This window comes from Cervus elaphus, chromosome 9, assembly GCF_910594005.1.
Source record: "Cervus elaphus chromosome 9, mCerEla1.1, whole genome shotgun sequence".
In the NCBI taxonomy this organism is placed as follows: domain Eukaryota; kingdom Metazoa; phylum Chordata; class Mammalia; order Artiodactyla; family Cervidae; genus Cervus; species Cervus elaphus.
In genome coordinates, this window is record NC_057823.1 from 27,918,424 (window position 1) to 27,931,872 (window position 13,449).

General features: G+C 37.4%; 1 protein-coding gene across 1 annotated transcript in view; it reads left to right on the top strand.

Moving 5' to 3' along the window:
* FBN2 (fibrillin 2) overlaps positions 1-13,449 on the top strand; it is a 219,287-nt gene that overhangs the window by 159,097 nt on the left and 46,741 nt on the right. The window contains exons 28-36 of the mRNA XM_043912195.1: positions 7-132; positions 612-734; positions 902-1,027; positions 1,338-1,463; positions 2,544-2,666; positions 5,110-5,232; positions 6,911-7,036; positions 11,989-12,111; positions 12,662-12,784. Coding sequence (XP_043768130.1) covers positions 7-132; positions 612-734; positions 902-1,027; positions 1,338-1,463; positions 2,544-2,666; positions 5,110-5,232; positions 6,911-7,036; positions 11,989-12,111; positions 12,662-12,784 — 1,119 coding nt within the window. The remainder of the gene's footprint in view (positions 1-6; positions 133-611; positions 735-901; positions 1,028-1,337; positions 1,464-2,543; positions 2,667-5,109; positions 5,233-6,910; positions 7,037-11,988; positions 12,112-12,661; positions 12,785-13,449) is intronic.

Below are 13,449 nucleotides of genomic sequence, written 5' to 3' on the forward strand. Positions count from 1 at the left end.
TTATAGATATTAATGAATGCTCTCTGAGTGACAATTTGTGTAGAAATGGGAAATGTGTAAACATGATTGGAACTTACCAGTGCTCCTGCAATCCTGGGTACCAGGCCACGCCGGACCGGCAGGGCTGTACAGGTAAGGAGGCCAAGCGGGTCTGGAGCTTGGATTCCTCAAGTCAGCCTAGGAGTGCTTCTGGTACTGAATATATAATGAAGTCGATGGGAGTCTTTTGTCCTGAAAGTGAATCTAAGTATGGGGGCAGATCTCTAAGATGCCATGGTTTGGTGGTCTTGCAGAGGAACCTCTGCTTTTAGCCTAGAAAACGTCCTATATTTCTGTCTATGTATATTTCATCTTACATTGTGTTTCTGAGTTCTTTAATCATAGGTTAGTAGAGCTAAATAAATGTCAAATGAAACACTGCCTAAAAGGAAATGAAAGGAACTAAGAAAGACTAATGGTACAGTGATACATCAGCATGAATGAATGGGGGGGTGGGTGTGGAGAGAAAATCCAAAACTATTTAAACTTTTATCTGTTTAAAAAGAAAAACTCTCCTTAAAAAAAAAGGGGAAGTACCTCTGACAAGTAACGTGGTGGTAATGTTTTCACAGATATTGATGAGTGCATGATAATGAATGGAGGCTGCGACACGCAGTGCACTAATGCGGAAGGAAGCTACGAATGTAGCTGCAGCGAAGGGTATGCCCTGATGCCAGATGGGAGGTCATGCGCAGGTACAGAAAGGAAAATACTCAGACTGTGTGTGCGTGTGTGTGTCTGGTTAATTTTATCTTACGAATCTGGCTCCAGATATTTTGAGTGAAACTGGATGGAAAAAAAGATACGTGAGCTTAATAAAAGCCGTTCTTGTTTTCATTTGATGTTGAATTTGTGTCATCAGATATTGATGAATGTGAAAATAATCCTGATATCTGTGATGGTGGGCAGTGCACCAACATTCCCGGAGAGTACCGTTGTCTGTGCTATGATGGCTTCATGGCTTCCATGGACATGAAAACGTGCATTGGTGGGTATCATGCGAGCGGGATAAATATTTATGTGCAGTATGCACACACACATATATACACATAAGAAGAAGAGGCTTTTTTGGTTATTTTTAAAATTCAAACCATTGTATTAGAAGGTGTAAAAGCGGAAAAGGAAGAACTGTTTGAAAGAAAAGCCTTAAAGACAGAATACTTATCTGCAGTACTGGGTCCTGCAGATATTAGACATTATATTTGAAATTTTGTTTGTATTATTCTATTCATTTTTTAAAATAGCTTTTTAATCTATGGAATGAATACGTATTAACCATGGTATTGAAAATTTTCTAGACGTGAATGAGTGTGACTTAAATTCCAACATCTGCATGTTCGGGGAATGTGAGAACACCAAGGGCTCCTTCATTTGCCACTGTCAGCTGGGGTATTCGGTGAAGAAAGGGACCACGGGATGCACAGGTAGGGGTCAAGCTTGTATCCCCTGGGTTCCAGCTTGTTGCATTTCAGAGGTTAACCTGCAAAACCGCTTGTTCCCTGGGATGTCTTGTGCTTTCACCCACGTCGGGTTGTAGCAGTAATGTGGTGAGAAACGCCCAGAGCCCGTGTGATGTGTTTGGTCCTGCTCTGTGGTAGATGGGCGTGATCTGAGCCGCCGAGCCACAGACCTCACTGTGAACGGGCTTGGACGCAGAGTGGGAGGGTGGGTGTGGAGTGTGACCCACATGGTTCTCACGTGCTCTCGGGGCAGCGTTCACTTTCCTAATTAACCTGCTGCCCCAACAGGAGATATCCGTAAAGAAGGAGCACCAAAGGACCTGGAGGAAGCTCGGTTTAAACTAACAGAAATTAATCTAAATGTTGTATTTAGACTCTTTTTCTTCCTTTCTTTCGCTCATCTTTTCCTTTCTTCTTTTCTCTCTCTTTCCATTTGCTTTTGCCTTCTTTTCTCCCTACCCAAATTTGCTCTTTTTGCCTTTGTTCTTGGTTCATCCCACCCATTTTATCCCTTACTCTCTCTCTACTAAATAATTTCAGTCTTCTAAAAGAGGGGATGGGGCTTGAAGTCCCAGGGTCAGTTCTTTGGGCCAGATGTCCATCACTGCTCAAGGTTCTTGTAGGGGTATTTTGCTCAAGCCAGGTGGTAAGTGACTTAGACTGTAGCCCAGACCTTCCTTAAGCCTACACCTCCAGAAAAGAGCAAATAAGGAAAGAACTCTGCATGTTCATAAATGTATATGTGTACACACACAACACACACAAGGCACTGTATACATATACTGATAAGCATCTGGTTGTTTTCCAGATAACATTTCCAGGGAATATTTTTGTATATTGTGGCTGGCAATTTCTTTCAGGGAAGGCCTTGTTTGACTTGGATCATGCACTTCCAGATTCTGTTGGAGTCTAAACATATTAAAAATTAAAAGTCAGGTTATTTTCTCTGTGTTTGCTTTAAAACTTTGCCTGTACAGACATATCTTGAAAGTAGAATTAATTAGGTTGTCTCTTATCTTCTCCACATTGACTGTGGTTTCTCAGATGTGGATGAGTGTGAAATTGGTGCCCACAACTGTGACATGCATGCCTCATGTCTAAACGTCCCAGGAAGCTTCAAGTGTAGCTGCAGAGAAGGCTGGGTTGGAAATGGCATCAAATGTATTGGTGAGTAGTTTGCAAATGTAAATAAGCTTTGCCAAGACACAGAATTCCTAGAGGCTGTTCTTTGCACAGTTGTTAACCCACATACTTGAATAGGAACATGCCTCTTATTTTCATTTAGTCTCTTGAAAATCAAAGGCTGTATTTCATTGTAAGATAATTCCTGTCCAAGAGTTTGCTTTAACCTTTGTATAAGTGATCAAATTACAACAATATGCCTTGGCATCTGCATTTTAATGTGTTGTTGTTCACTAAGTTATTTGATGTGCAGCCAGAAATCCAAACAGCTGTAGGATGAAAAATGACTCATATATTTTTTCAGTCTTTTTCTAGAGTAATCATAAGATATAAAACCCAGTGAAATAAATGAAGGGAATGTAAAGGGTTTTTTGGTTTTTTGTTTTTTTCAGATAACCTAAGTCTGTAATAACTGATTGATAGCAAACTTCTTAATAGAAAATAGGATTCTTCTTCCAGGGAAACCTAAATGTTTGGATTCCAAGAGGCCAGATTAGGGAAGACAGTTGCCATTCTCCAGGTGTTATGGTTCTTGACCAGAGGCTATTAAGTCCTTTATAGCTGGGAGGCAGGGAACTGGATTTTCCTTTTGGTTGGTGTCATTCGTAGTGCTGCTTAACAATAAAGTGTGTTCCAACATATAAAAATTATCCAGCTCAATTCAAAATACCAGTTAAAGCAGATGAAACTGGCCTCCCCACAATTCCTCATTAAAACCTGATAAGCCTGAGGTAAGGATTCGGTGATAGTTTTAAGATCTCTTATTAAAAACATATTAGTTTATTTGAATGTACTTTCTTATCCACTCAATTGTTTTACACTTGTCATATGTTTGTAGCTGACTAGAATTTGAATTACCATAGTTTCTAAATAACTTTGCTAAGGAACATTCTATCGTGGCATCATTAAGTCCACTAGCTCCCTATCCTAGTCCGGACATCTTTCTATCATTAATCCAATGATTTTTCAGCCATATCCCCATTCCCGTTATTCTAGTACCATTTGTTCACTGTTTTTCTCCTTTTCTAGCCTCCTTTTTTGGTGCTGCTTGTCCATCTGTCACTTTGGCCAACTATTGGAAAATAGCCTGCCTTCAGTACAAGAGATTTAACCACGTGCAGGCACCAGATCCACCTACTTCTTTCCAACTCCATCCCCCTGCTCTGGTTGCAGCTGTTCTGTCTGTCTCCCCAGCCGCTTCCTCTCTGTTAGTTGCTAAAAGACCTCCTCATATGTTTGCTGGCTCCCTCTCTGGTCCTCTTGCAATCCATTCTCCACATAGCAGCCAGACCAATTTTTTAAACCATGGGTCTGATTTCTTCATAATTGTCATTTTAGCCCATTGAGTTCCGGATAAAATTCAGCTTCCTTCACGTGGTTTAGAAGACCTTGTGGCATCTTGCTGCCGTCTCTCCTGCTTCACCCTCCATTTTCCTGAGTCTCCTACATTGTGCTTCATCACTCTGACCTCCTTTAATTGTCACACCAAGTGCTGTTTCTTCTCAGTGTCTTTATATGTGCTGTTCCCTCTGCAGGGAAGACCCATCCCTACTTCTCTTTAGCAGGTCAACTCTTGCTCATCCTTCAGGTGCAAAGTTAACTAAAAATAATTTGTCAGTGGGACTTTCCTAATTCCTGCATTCCAAATTAGACTCCTTTTCTTATTTCCTCATATTTCTTCATGGTATGTGTATAACAGTGTTTAATTTAATTTTCTGTGTTTAGCATGCGTCTTTTCCATTAGACTAGGGCCTCCATGAGCTTCCCTGGCAGCTCAGTCTGTAAAGAATCCGCCTGCCAATTCAGGAGACCCAAGAGATGTGGGTTCCATCCTCCCTGGGTCTGGAAGATCCCCTGGAGGAGGAAATGGCAACCCACCCCAGTAACCTTGCCAGGAAAATTCCATAGAGAGAGGAGCCTGGCAGGCTACAGTCCATGGGGTCACAAAGAAGTCGGATACAACTTAGTGACTAAACCAGGGGCTCTGTGAGGTCAAGAATCCTATCTTGGTTTCCTCATCTATAAAATGAACTTGAAAACTCTATGGTAGTTGTCCTGCTCTGAAGTTCAATATTATCTTGAAAATTACCCACATTTTTAGTGACAAAGTAGCCAATGATAAAATTCCCCCTAAGTAGAAATCAGAAGGAAATCTAGCCCTGGTTTTCTTTTAAACATTATAATTCTAGTTGATTAGATAGCTCAAAAGACACTTAAACTAATTATTTTGGCCCATGTTTGTAGCATGAACATTTTGGATCATAGATCAGAGGTCTTAGAAAATTAGAACTGTGACTTTACCAATCAACTAAAACATATTCCATTTGGCCACTTTACATTTAAATTAAGACAGATGAAAATCTTTCTGGGTGTTTAAATATTCCATCTTCATTTCTGAATTTCACTGCTGTGTTCTCTTGACATGCAGATCTGGACGAATGTTCTAATGGAACCCACCAGTGCAGCATAAATGCTCAATGTGTTAATACCCCAGGCTCCTACCGATGTGCCTGCTCCGAAGGGTTCACTGGAGATGGATTTACCTGCTCAGGTGGGTGAGGTCCTGATTTTCACAGAGCACTGTATATGTTTTTTTTATTGGAAGAAAACTGTAGTTAAAGGAGGTTGAAATCACTACCTCTGTCTTTACACTTGACTTATAGGTGCATGTGTATTTTTGCTTACATTAAACACAAAAACCGGGAAATTTTTTAAAATAATGGCATTTATGACTACTATGTGGTCTTAATGACTGTCATTTCCTTTTATTCATTAGTTAACACGATGGCCAGAAACACAGGTTCTGATTCAGACCACTTGGACTCAGACCTTGCCTGTGCTGCTTACTGGCTGTGAGCCTTAAGCAAGCTCCTTTACCTGTGTGTCCTTAGTTTCTCCATTTTGGAGTGGACACGGTGGCAGTAACGATAATGATACTATTTCCCCCCCTTTTTTTTTATATCACCGAATGAACAACATGTGGGAAAACTATTCAGCTTCCTAAAATCTATGACCTACCCAATCACGGTTATTTATTGTGTTTATAAAAATCTCAGTTTATCATATGGTTTTGAAAGGATTCAATGGAATGATATAAGTAAAGAGCTTAGAAATGTGACTAAATTCATACTACATTCTTTGAGGATAAAACATCCTTTCATTATATTCATGTAAAAGGCTAGAATCATCTTGCTGGACATAAAGAACAATACTTCTCAGCTTGAAAGATAGGTGTTTCTCAGTTTAATGTACATGCATTTAACCCCAAATTAAAAGATAATTTTTTGCTATGGTTATTGACATAAAGAACTCAGACTTAAAATTCTCTAATGCCTCTTTTAAGAAAAGATGTGTATTCAGTTGTAAAGCTTTCTTCCTTTTAAGCCTTGGATGCTGCGTCTTTCTCAGCATGTCTGCACTGTGGTGTGAAGGCAAGGGCCTGGCCTTGGAGTCAGACACAGCTGCACTCAGACCCTGGCTCAACCGCACATTAGCTCACTGTGACTCCCACGGCTCAGTCGGCTACTCTTAGCCTCGGGTCCTTCCTCTTCTAAACCTCACAGGGTTGGTGAACTAAATGAAAACATGCATATCAGGGAACTAGCACACTCCCTGGCAAGTGTTAGGCCCTCAATAAACATTGGTTTCTGCCCTTAACCCCTTTTTCCATGTGATAGAGTCAAATGAATTGTCTTTAAGATCTATGAATAATGCTCATTTGTGTAATTAAAATAAGAATGAGATTCTTCTTTGTGTAATTAAAATTTAATGAGATCGTAATGGCATGAAAGAAACTTTCCTCATTCCCATAGAGTGTCCCTGCTTTGCTTAAAAATGCTTGAATTAATGAAAGAAAGAGTTGTTCATTTTAACTCTAATGTTTTCAAATGAATTAATGCCATTTTAAGATTAAGTCCAACATTCTTGGCTATCTCTAGATGATGTTGCTATAGCACTGATGCATCAAATTAGCCTTAAAGAGAACTGAGACAGATGGGAGAAACATCTCATATCTCATTCCTCCTGTTTATCGTGATAGAATTGCATGTTATAGATTAAATAGCTTTTCTGTCAAATGGCATACCTTTATTTAGGTGTGTCTGGATAATTGTTTGATGTTAATGAACACTAACTCAGGCCAGTGAGATTGGTTTAGTTATGGAACAGAGAAAAAAAATGTGTCAGGAGATTTGGAACTTTAATAGAGATGTAATTTGCTCCTTCAACAGATGTTGATGAATGTGCAGAAAACATAAATCTCTGTGAGAACGGACAATGCCTCAATGTCCCAGGCGCATATCGCTGCGAGTGTGAGATGGGCTTCACGCCAGCCTCAGACAGCAGGTCCTGCCAAGGTGGGTCACCAGGATTCCAACTCATTTCCAAGTTGGATCAACTGCAACAAATGAAACCACAAAAAGGGCTGGAACGGGCTCCACCTGGAAGCAGAATACATAGCACATGCTGCACATATAAAAGTCATTTGTTTAAGCATGGATTATTTTGCCGAATGAATAATGATGAAGGCGGCTTTCATCTCTTATGAAGTTTTCCTGGCCAAGAGCCAATAGTTGGAACTTTGGCTTATTCAATTTTTTTTAACTATTTCTTTTTTTTTTTTACTTTTTCTTTTGTTTTTAATCACTAAATGAATGACATGTGGATAAACTGTTCAGCTTTTAAAATATGATATATTATGTACCTCAATCACTGCTATGTAAATGTGTTTGTCAGAATCTAGGTAGCTCATTTTTGGCGTTACCTTCTTAACCTGAGTCGACTATCTGCATGTCTGGGACTGGAGGTCCTCTTCAGGAACTCATCAAGAACTACACCTTTTGCTGAATAGTCATGTCGCCTTCCTCTTAAGTTATGACCTCACCCCCTTTCCTGGAAATGGGACTTTGTAACTAGTGTGATATCTTTCCAAGTAAAAGAAGTTGAATTTTCTTTTACATTAGAGACTCAATTCACATTGCATCGAGTTTGGGTCATCACTGTGTTCTCAAGAGTACATTAAAATGTAAATAAAGAAAGGAGAGGACTGAAAACGATTCATATGCCATAAAGTTTTTAACGAAATTAGTGATTCATAAAAAGCCTTAAAAAAATAACTCAGGCTGGCTGCTAGGCAAAGATTTTTTTAAATGAAACCAGATTATAGGCTTTCCCTACGTGAGTCCCTAGTCAAATGAACAGAAATAGTAAATGCCAGCTTACACACACACACAGGCATACACTTCACCAACCAAATGAAAATTATACAATCTGGGGCAGCTTGAACTAGAGCCTGACTCGGCCCCACCACCAGAAGTATCACTCAAGAGAGAAAGTGTGCCTAAAAGATCATGGAATTTTCCATGAATATCTACAAATTTGGATCGAATCAGAACAAGAGAATAAGTAGTAGGCTCTGGGAAAATACTAGAAACTGAAAGTCTTTGTGCTTCTACTTTGACCTGCTAGGTGGAGCAGAATCTAAACCATTTTATACAGAGCAGCTGTAGAATGAATTTTTTTTTTCTCTTAGTCTTGCTTCTTTCTAAGCATTGAAGCCAGTTAGTAGAAACTGTGAGTCAGTATGGTCATGGAATTACAAGATTTATTATGCACGTCAGCTAGACAAGAATTGGTGGGAAAAGGAACAAGTTAGCAGTATCCAGACACTTTTGCCAACATAAAATTTCAAAATTAATCCTTTATACTTAAGACAACATTTGCCCTTCGTAGTTCTATTCCAGTATCTGTGGCCTAGGCCCTTCTAAAATTTTCCCCAGAACCTCCCCCAAGGTGATACTAAATAGTTTCTATTTACTGTACTTCTTTCCTGTGTTGACTTTCCCAAAATATGTCACTTCCATGTAGAGAAATCCCAATTGCCAGGGCATCTGAGAGTAGCACACACATAGCTCACCCTCTGCTCCATTTAGATAGATGTCAACTTTTGAGATCCCCAAAATGTAATTCTGTGATTCTGCCTGTTTCTCCTTTGTTTTGTCTTTTTCTATGAGGCCTGGCACATCTAGACAGTTTATCCTGAGTTACTACTTTAGTTTCTTGACATTTTTCCACCTTACTATAAATTTATATCCCTATGAATTAATCCTCTGGTCAACATTGTGCACTCAGCATTTACATCTAATTTCTATAGAGTTGAAAATGTTGCTAGAGTTGGCCATTTCTCAGTATTCTTCACCGAAATGGAAGCGTGCAAAACCTGCAGGAACCTCCTCAGGGACAGGTTAGGACTCCCGTCAGGTGGAGTGAACCCAGACAGAGCATTTCTCATGATGCCTGAGGAGAGATCAGGGGCCAGGTTCATCAACAAAGACCACACAGAGCCCAGCAGAGGTCTTCCCGTCCGTGTTTCTCACCTTCCCCCACCTTGTGAAGCTCTGGGCCACAGAATAGAAGCTTTAGTGAACCCATACCCCAGGCTATCTTCCAAAGAAATCCCAAGGTTTAAAAAGAAGGGAAGATGTCAAGAAGTTCCATTGAAACTGTATCAGAGTACAGTTGACACTTGAATAATGCGGGGGCTGGTGATGCCTACCCTCAGCGTGGTAGGCAATCTGTGTTCAATTTATAGTTGGTCCTCAGTGTTCCCCGTTCCTCTGTTTTCATGGATCCGCATATTTAACCAACCGCAGATAGTGTAGCTGTACTACATACACTGCAATATTTACTACTGGGGGAAAAAAAGCCATGTTTAAGTAGACACATGCAGTTCAAACCTCTGTTGTTCAAGCACCAACTGTATATAAAAACTCTTATAAGAGCTGACCAAGTAAAGTATATGTAAGCTGAAACAACAGCTACTATGCTGTTATGGCTATAGAAATAACAACAGAAGAACATACAAAAAACATAATCAATTCAGAGTAGAAGAAAATTAGTCAAGGAACAAGAGCAGACTCCATGTAGGTATGTTGTACCATAGATAACCTTAATAAAAGCATATGATTGCGCAAGTTCAAAGTAATTATAAGAACAGAAAAGACATTGCAGAATCAGCGGAAACAAAAAACACGGGCCAATCGAGGAAAATAAGAGAACTATTAAATAGACCCAGCAAAGAATAGAGGAGATGAAAATGTAATTACCAGTGAGATAATCACAGTGAAAAAAAAGGGGGAAATAAGAAAAGACAAAGGCCGTCAGCTTAAGTATAATGGGTGTTTCTGAAGTGAGGAGTTCCTAAAAGTTGAATAGAAAAACATATTGAACAACTAAACATTTTCCTAAAATAGAAGAGAGAACTGAATATACAGGAAGGGGTAAATCATAAGACAAATTTTTAGCTTTATTGTATTTGTCAGCTTAAGTCGTAGAGATGCTTCAAACTCCAGATAGAAAAGACAAGCCTTGAACAAGACAACCCAATACACATTAGAATGCTGCCCTCCCAGTTATAAGAACACATGTGACAAGAATATTATACCTCAGAGTTAATTATATAGACAATAGACATATCCTCACATGTGAAATAATTCAGAAAGAAAGCACCTATGGGCTCTCCTTTTTTTGTCTTGGGGGAAAAAAACAACACAACTTATCAGCAATGAAATGGCCAAATCAAGGAATATAAATGGGTAGGGAGGAAGCAGTAATTGGAGAAGTGACAATAAAAACATTATTGATTTTAAAGAATTAGTACTAAATTCTTTAGAGATTATGGTAAATGGCATGAACATTTAAAAAGTGAAAATAATATGAATAATAAAAATGAGTTGGAAGCATATATATATTCATGCTAATTTTAATCATCATTGTGTAGAATCCACTAAAACTGTCTTAAAATCATTTGAATTTAACATAAATCCAAAAGGTGATAAGTTTTTAGTATTTTTCATCAATTCTTTATGTTAGTATTTCAGAAGCTACTGACATAGTGAAAAATTGATTTGATGCTTGAATATGGTTCACTCTCTCTGAATATGCATTGAGAAATAATCAGTATTTGAAATATTGTTCATCCAATTATGATAAGCCTGGATAGAAGTATTTTTGAGTGATTTTTGTTTTTGCTGTCTTATTTTCTGTATTGTTTCCTATCTTTTCTGTTTGTTCAATACTTTTCTATATTGTTCAAATTTGTGAATATACATCAACTTTATAAAAACAAGACAATATTCTTTTAAAAAACCTTATTTCACACAGCTTTTTCATTATTCCAATGGAAGTTATTTGTAATAAAATTCATTTAAAAGTAAAATGGATACACATAGGGCTTATAATACATTTACATTTACAGCTTGATGCAACTCAGTTATAAACTAACTTAATGAGTCTTTACTCATTTATATAAAAAGAATAACTTTATTGCCCCAACACAAGTAAAGACAACTTTACACTTCAGTTGAACTTCTAAACACAGTTTGAACCATACTTTAAATATAAGATAATTTGAATGCTTTATTTTGACTATCATGAAAGACCCTTTTATACTTAAGATATAGCTGTCTTGAGACAGCATTTTAGAATGACTTGTCTAGTCTTGCCTGAAATGGCATGCCTGGTCTGCATTCTCAGAATATGAGGTTATTTGTGTACAAAAATGTCCATCCTCTTCCTATGAGTAAAAATACAGATTATTTCTACAGCTGGACAGGCATACATATGCCTTCATTTTCATATGAATGAAGAGTAATAACTTCTCATTTATTTTGAGTTAAAGCTTCATGGAAGACTTTTATAACCTGAATTTATGACTTCAGGCCAACAGAGATGTTTTAATGAAATTGAAGGAATGTGGGGCAATGATGATCTTATTACATACTACTGGGGAAAAAATTCTTTTTCTGTTTATAACTGACCTTATTAAAACAGGTCAGATTACAGGATAAAAAAGTTTAAATAAGTTAAACTTAAATAATTTAAAAGATACATTTAATATTTAAAATGTTATATATTTTTCATTTTGTAGATATTTCTAAAACCTCTGATGTTTTCCTTATAGGAATCTTTGAATTTGTTTTTATTTTTCATTTTTTTGTAATCTTATTCCCTTCACATGTTTGTACTTAATTAAAAAAAAAATGTTTAAGCCCCAGGCCCATTTTTTCTTAAGTAACTTTTTTGCAACCCAAGACAGTTAAAATACATCAATAAAATGAAATAATATCCTTTTATGTCTCTGCTCCATCTGAATGTTAGTTGGTTGCTGTTTATGTGACATCTCTGGTCAAAGTAAAAGAAAATTTTTTGCTCCATAAAAACATCTGAGGAGATGGAATAATTTATTAATGTCATCCAGTAAATTGAAATCTTTATAATCAAGAGATTACTATTTTTTTTTAATCTCCAGATATTGATGAATGCTCCTTCCAAAATATTTGTGTCTTTGGAACATGTAATAATTTGCCTGGAATGTTTCATTGTATCTGTGATGATGGTTATGAATTGGACAGAACAGGAGGGAACTGTACAGGTATGCCAGTTAAGGGCTTAATTGTATTGTTATTAATTGAAATGAACCTTTTTGTGCTAGACATAAAAGTTCCCCAAATTTCTGCCTAGACTGCTATGCCTCAGGTTATTGAAAAAGGAAATTACATTCTGATACATTTATTTCTAACTGTGAGATTGATTTATTGTAACATAAACAGCTTAATTTTAAATATCCAACATGAAATTAGTAAAATATCTCTGTATATATTTATGATGTCCACATATGTGTACAGTTATACATATATTTAAGTTTAATTCAAGCAAGAAATGATACCATGATTTTCTTCAAAATTGCAACTTTTCAATATAATTTACTTATTTATTTATTTATTAAAGATATTAAATGATACCATCATGAATACTGTCTGATTGATATATGGAAATGGCTTTAGGTGTGTACAAGTATTTCATTGTGCTGAGTCCCTCCTAAAGATTTTTAGTCTGCTGACTTTCAGAATTTCCACCAAATCCTTTGGAACAGCAGTACGCACAAGGAAAGTTGATGTGGGCATTCTAAATGTTTTTCCTAGATATTGATGAGTGTGCAGATCCAATAAACTGTGTGAACGGCCTGTGTGTCAACACTCCTGGTCGCTATGAGTGTAACTGTCCACCCGATTTCCAGCTGAACCCCACCGGTGTGGGGTGTGTTGGTAAGTAAAAGCAATATGAAACCAACACATAGAAGCACATAGAGTTAAATACTCACACTCTCTTGGTAATGAACTGTGATATGAGCATTTGCTACAATTAACTTAAAATAGTACTCCTTTACCTTAAGTGAACTAGATTGCCAAAATACATGGTCACTTTATCCTGCTAATCTTCCAAGTCATATTTTGAAACAGGAATTTTTGAGACATCTGCTCCCACATCCTCCTCTCACAGACTTGGGAACCGGAGCCCTAGAGGTGCAGTCACTTGTTTTAAGGTCGCAGAGCTTGCAAATGGCAGAGCTGAAGCAGTGTCCCCAGGCTGCCTGGCTCCCTGTCCAGTGCATTGACCAGGACAGATGCCTTTGAAATGTGGACTCAGTTTTACAAAATGAATATATTTCAGGTTCATGCATGACAGTTGACAAGGCAAGCAATTAATGGTATTTATACCATTAGTTATATAATTCTTCAAAACCAAGGGAAAAAACCTGTATTTCTATAGGTATAAGAAAAACCTGTCTTTCTATAGGTATAAGAAAAACCTTTATTTATATAGGTATATATTTCTTCAAAACCAGGAAAATATGGAATAAAATTTGTTAGCTATGATTAAATTCCCATTAAAGTTTTTAATGTTGCTTGTGCCTTTTTCTTATGCAAAT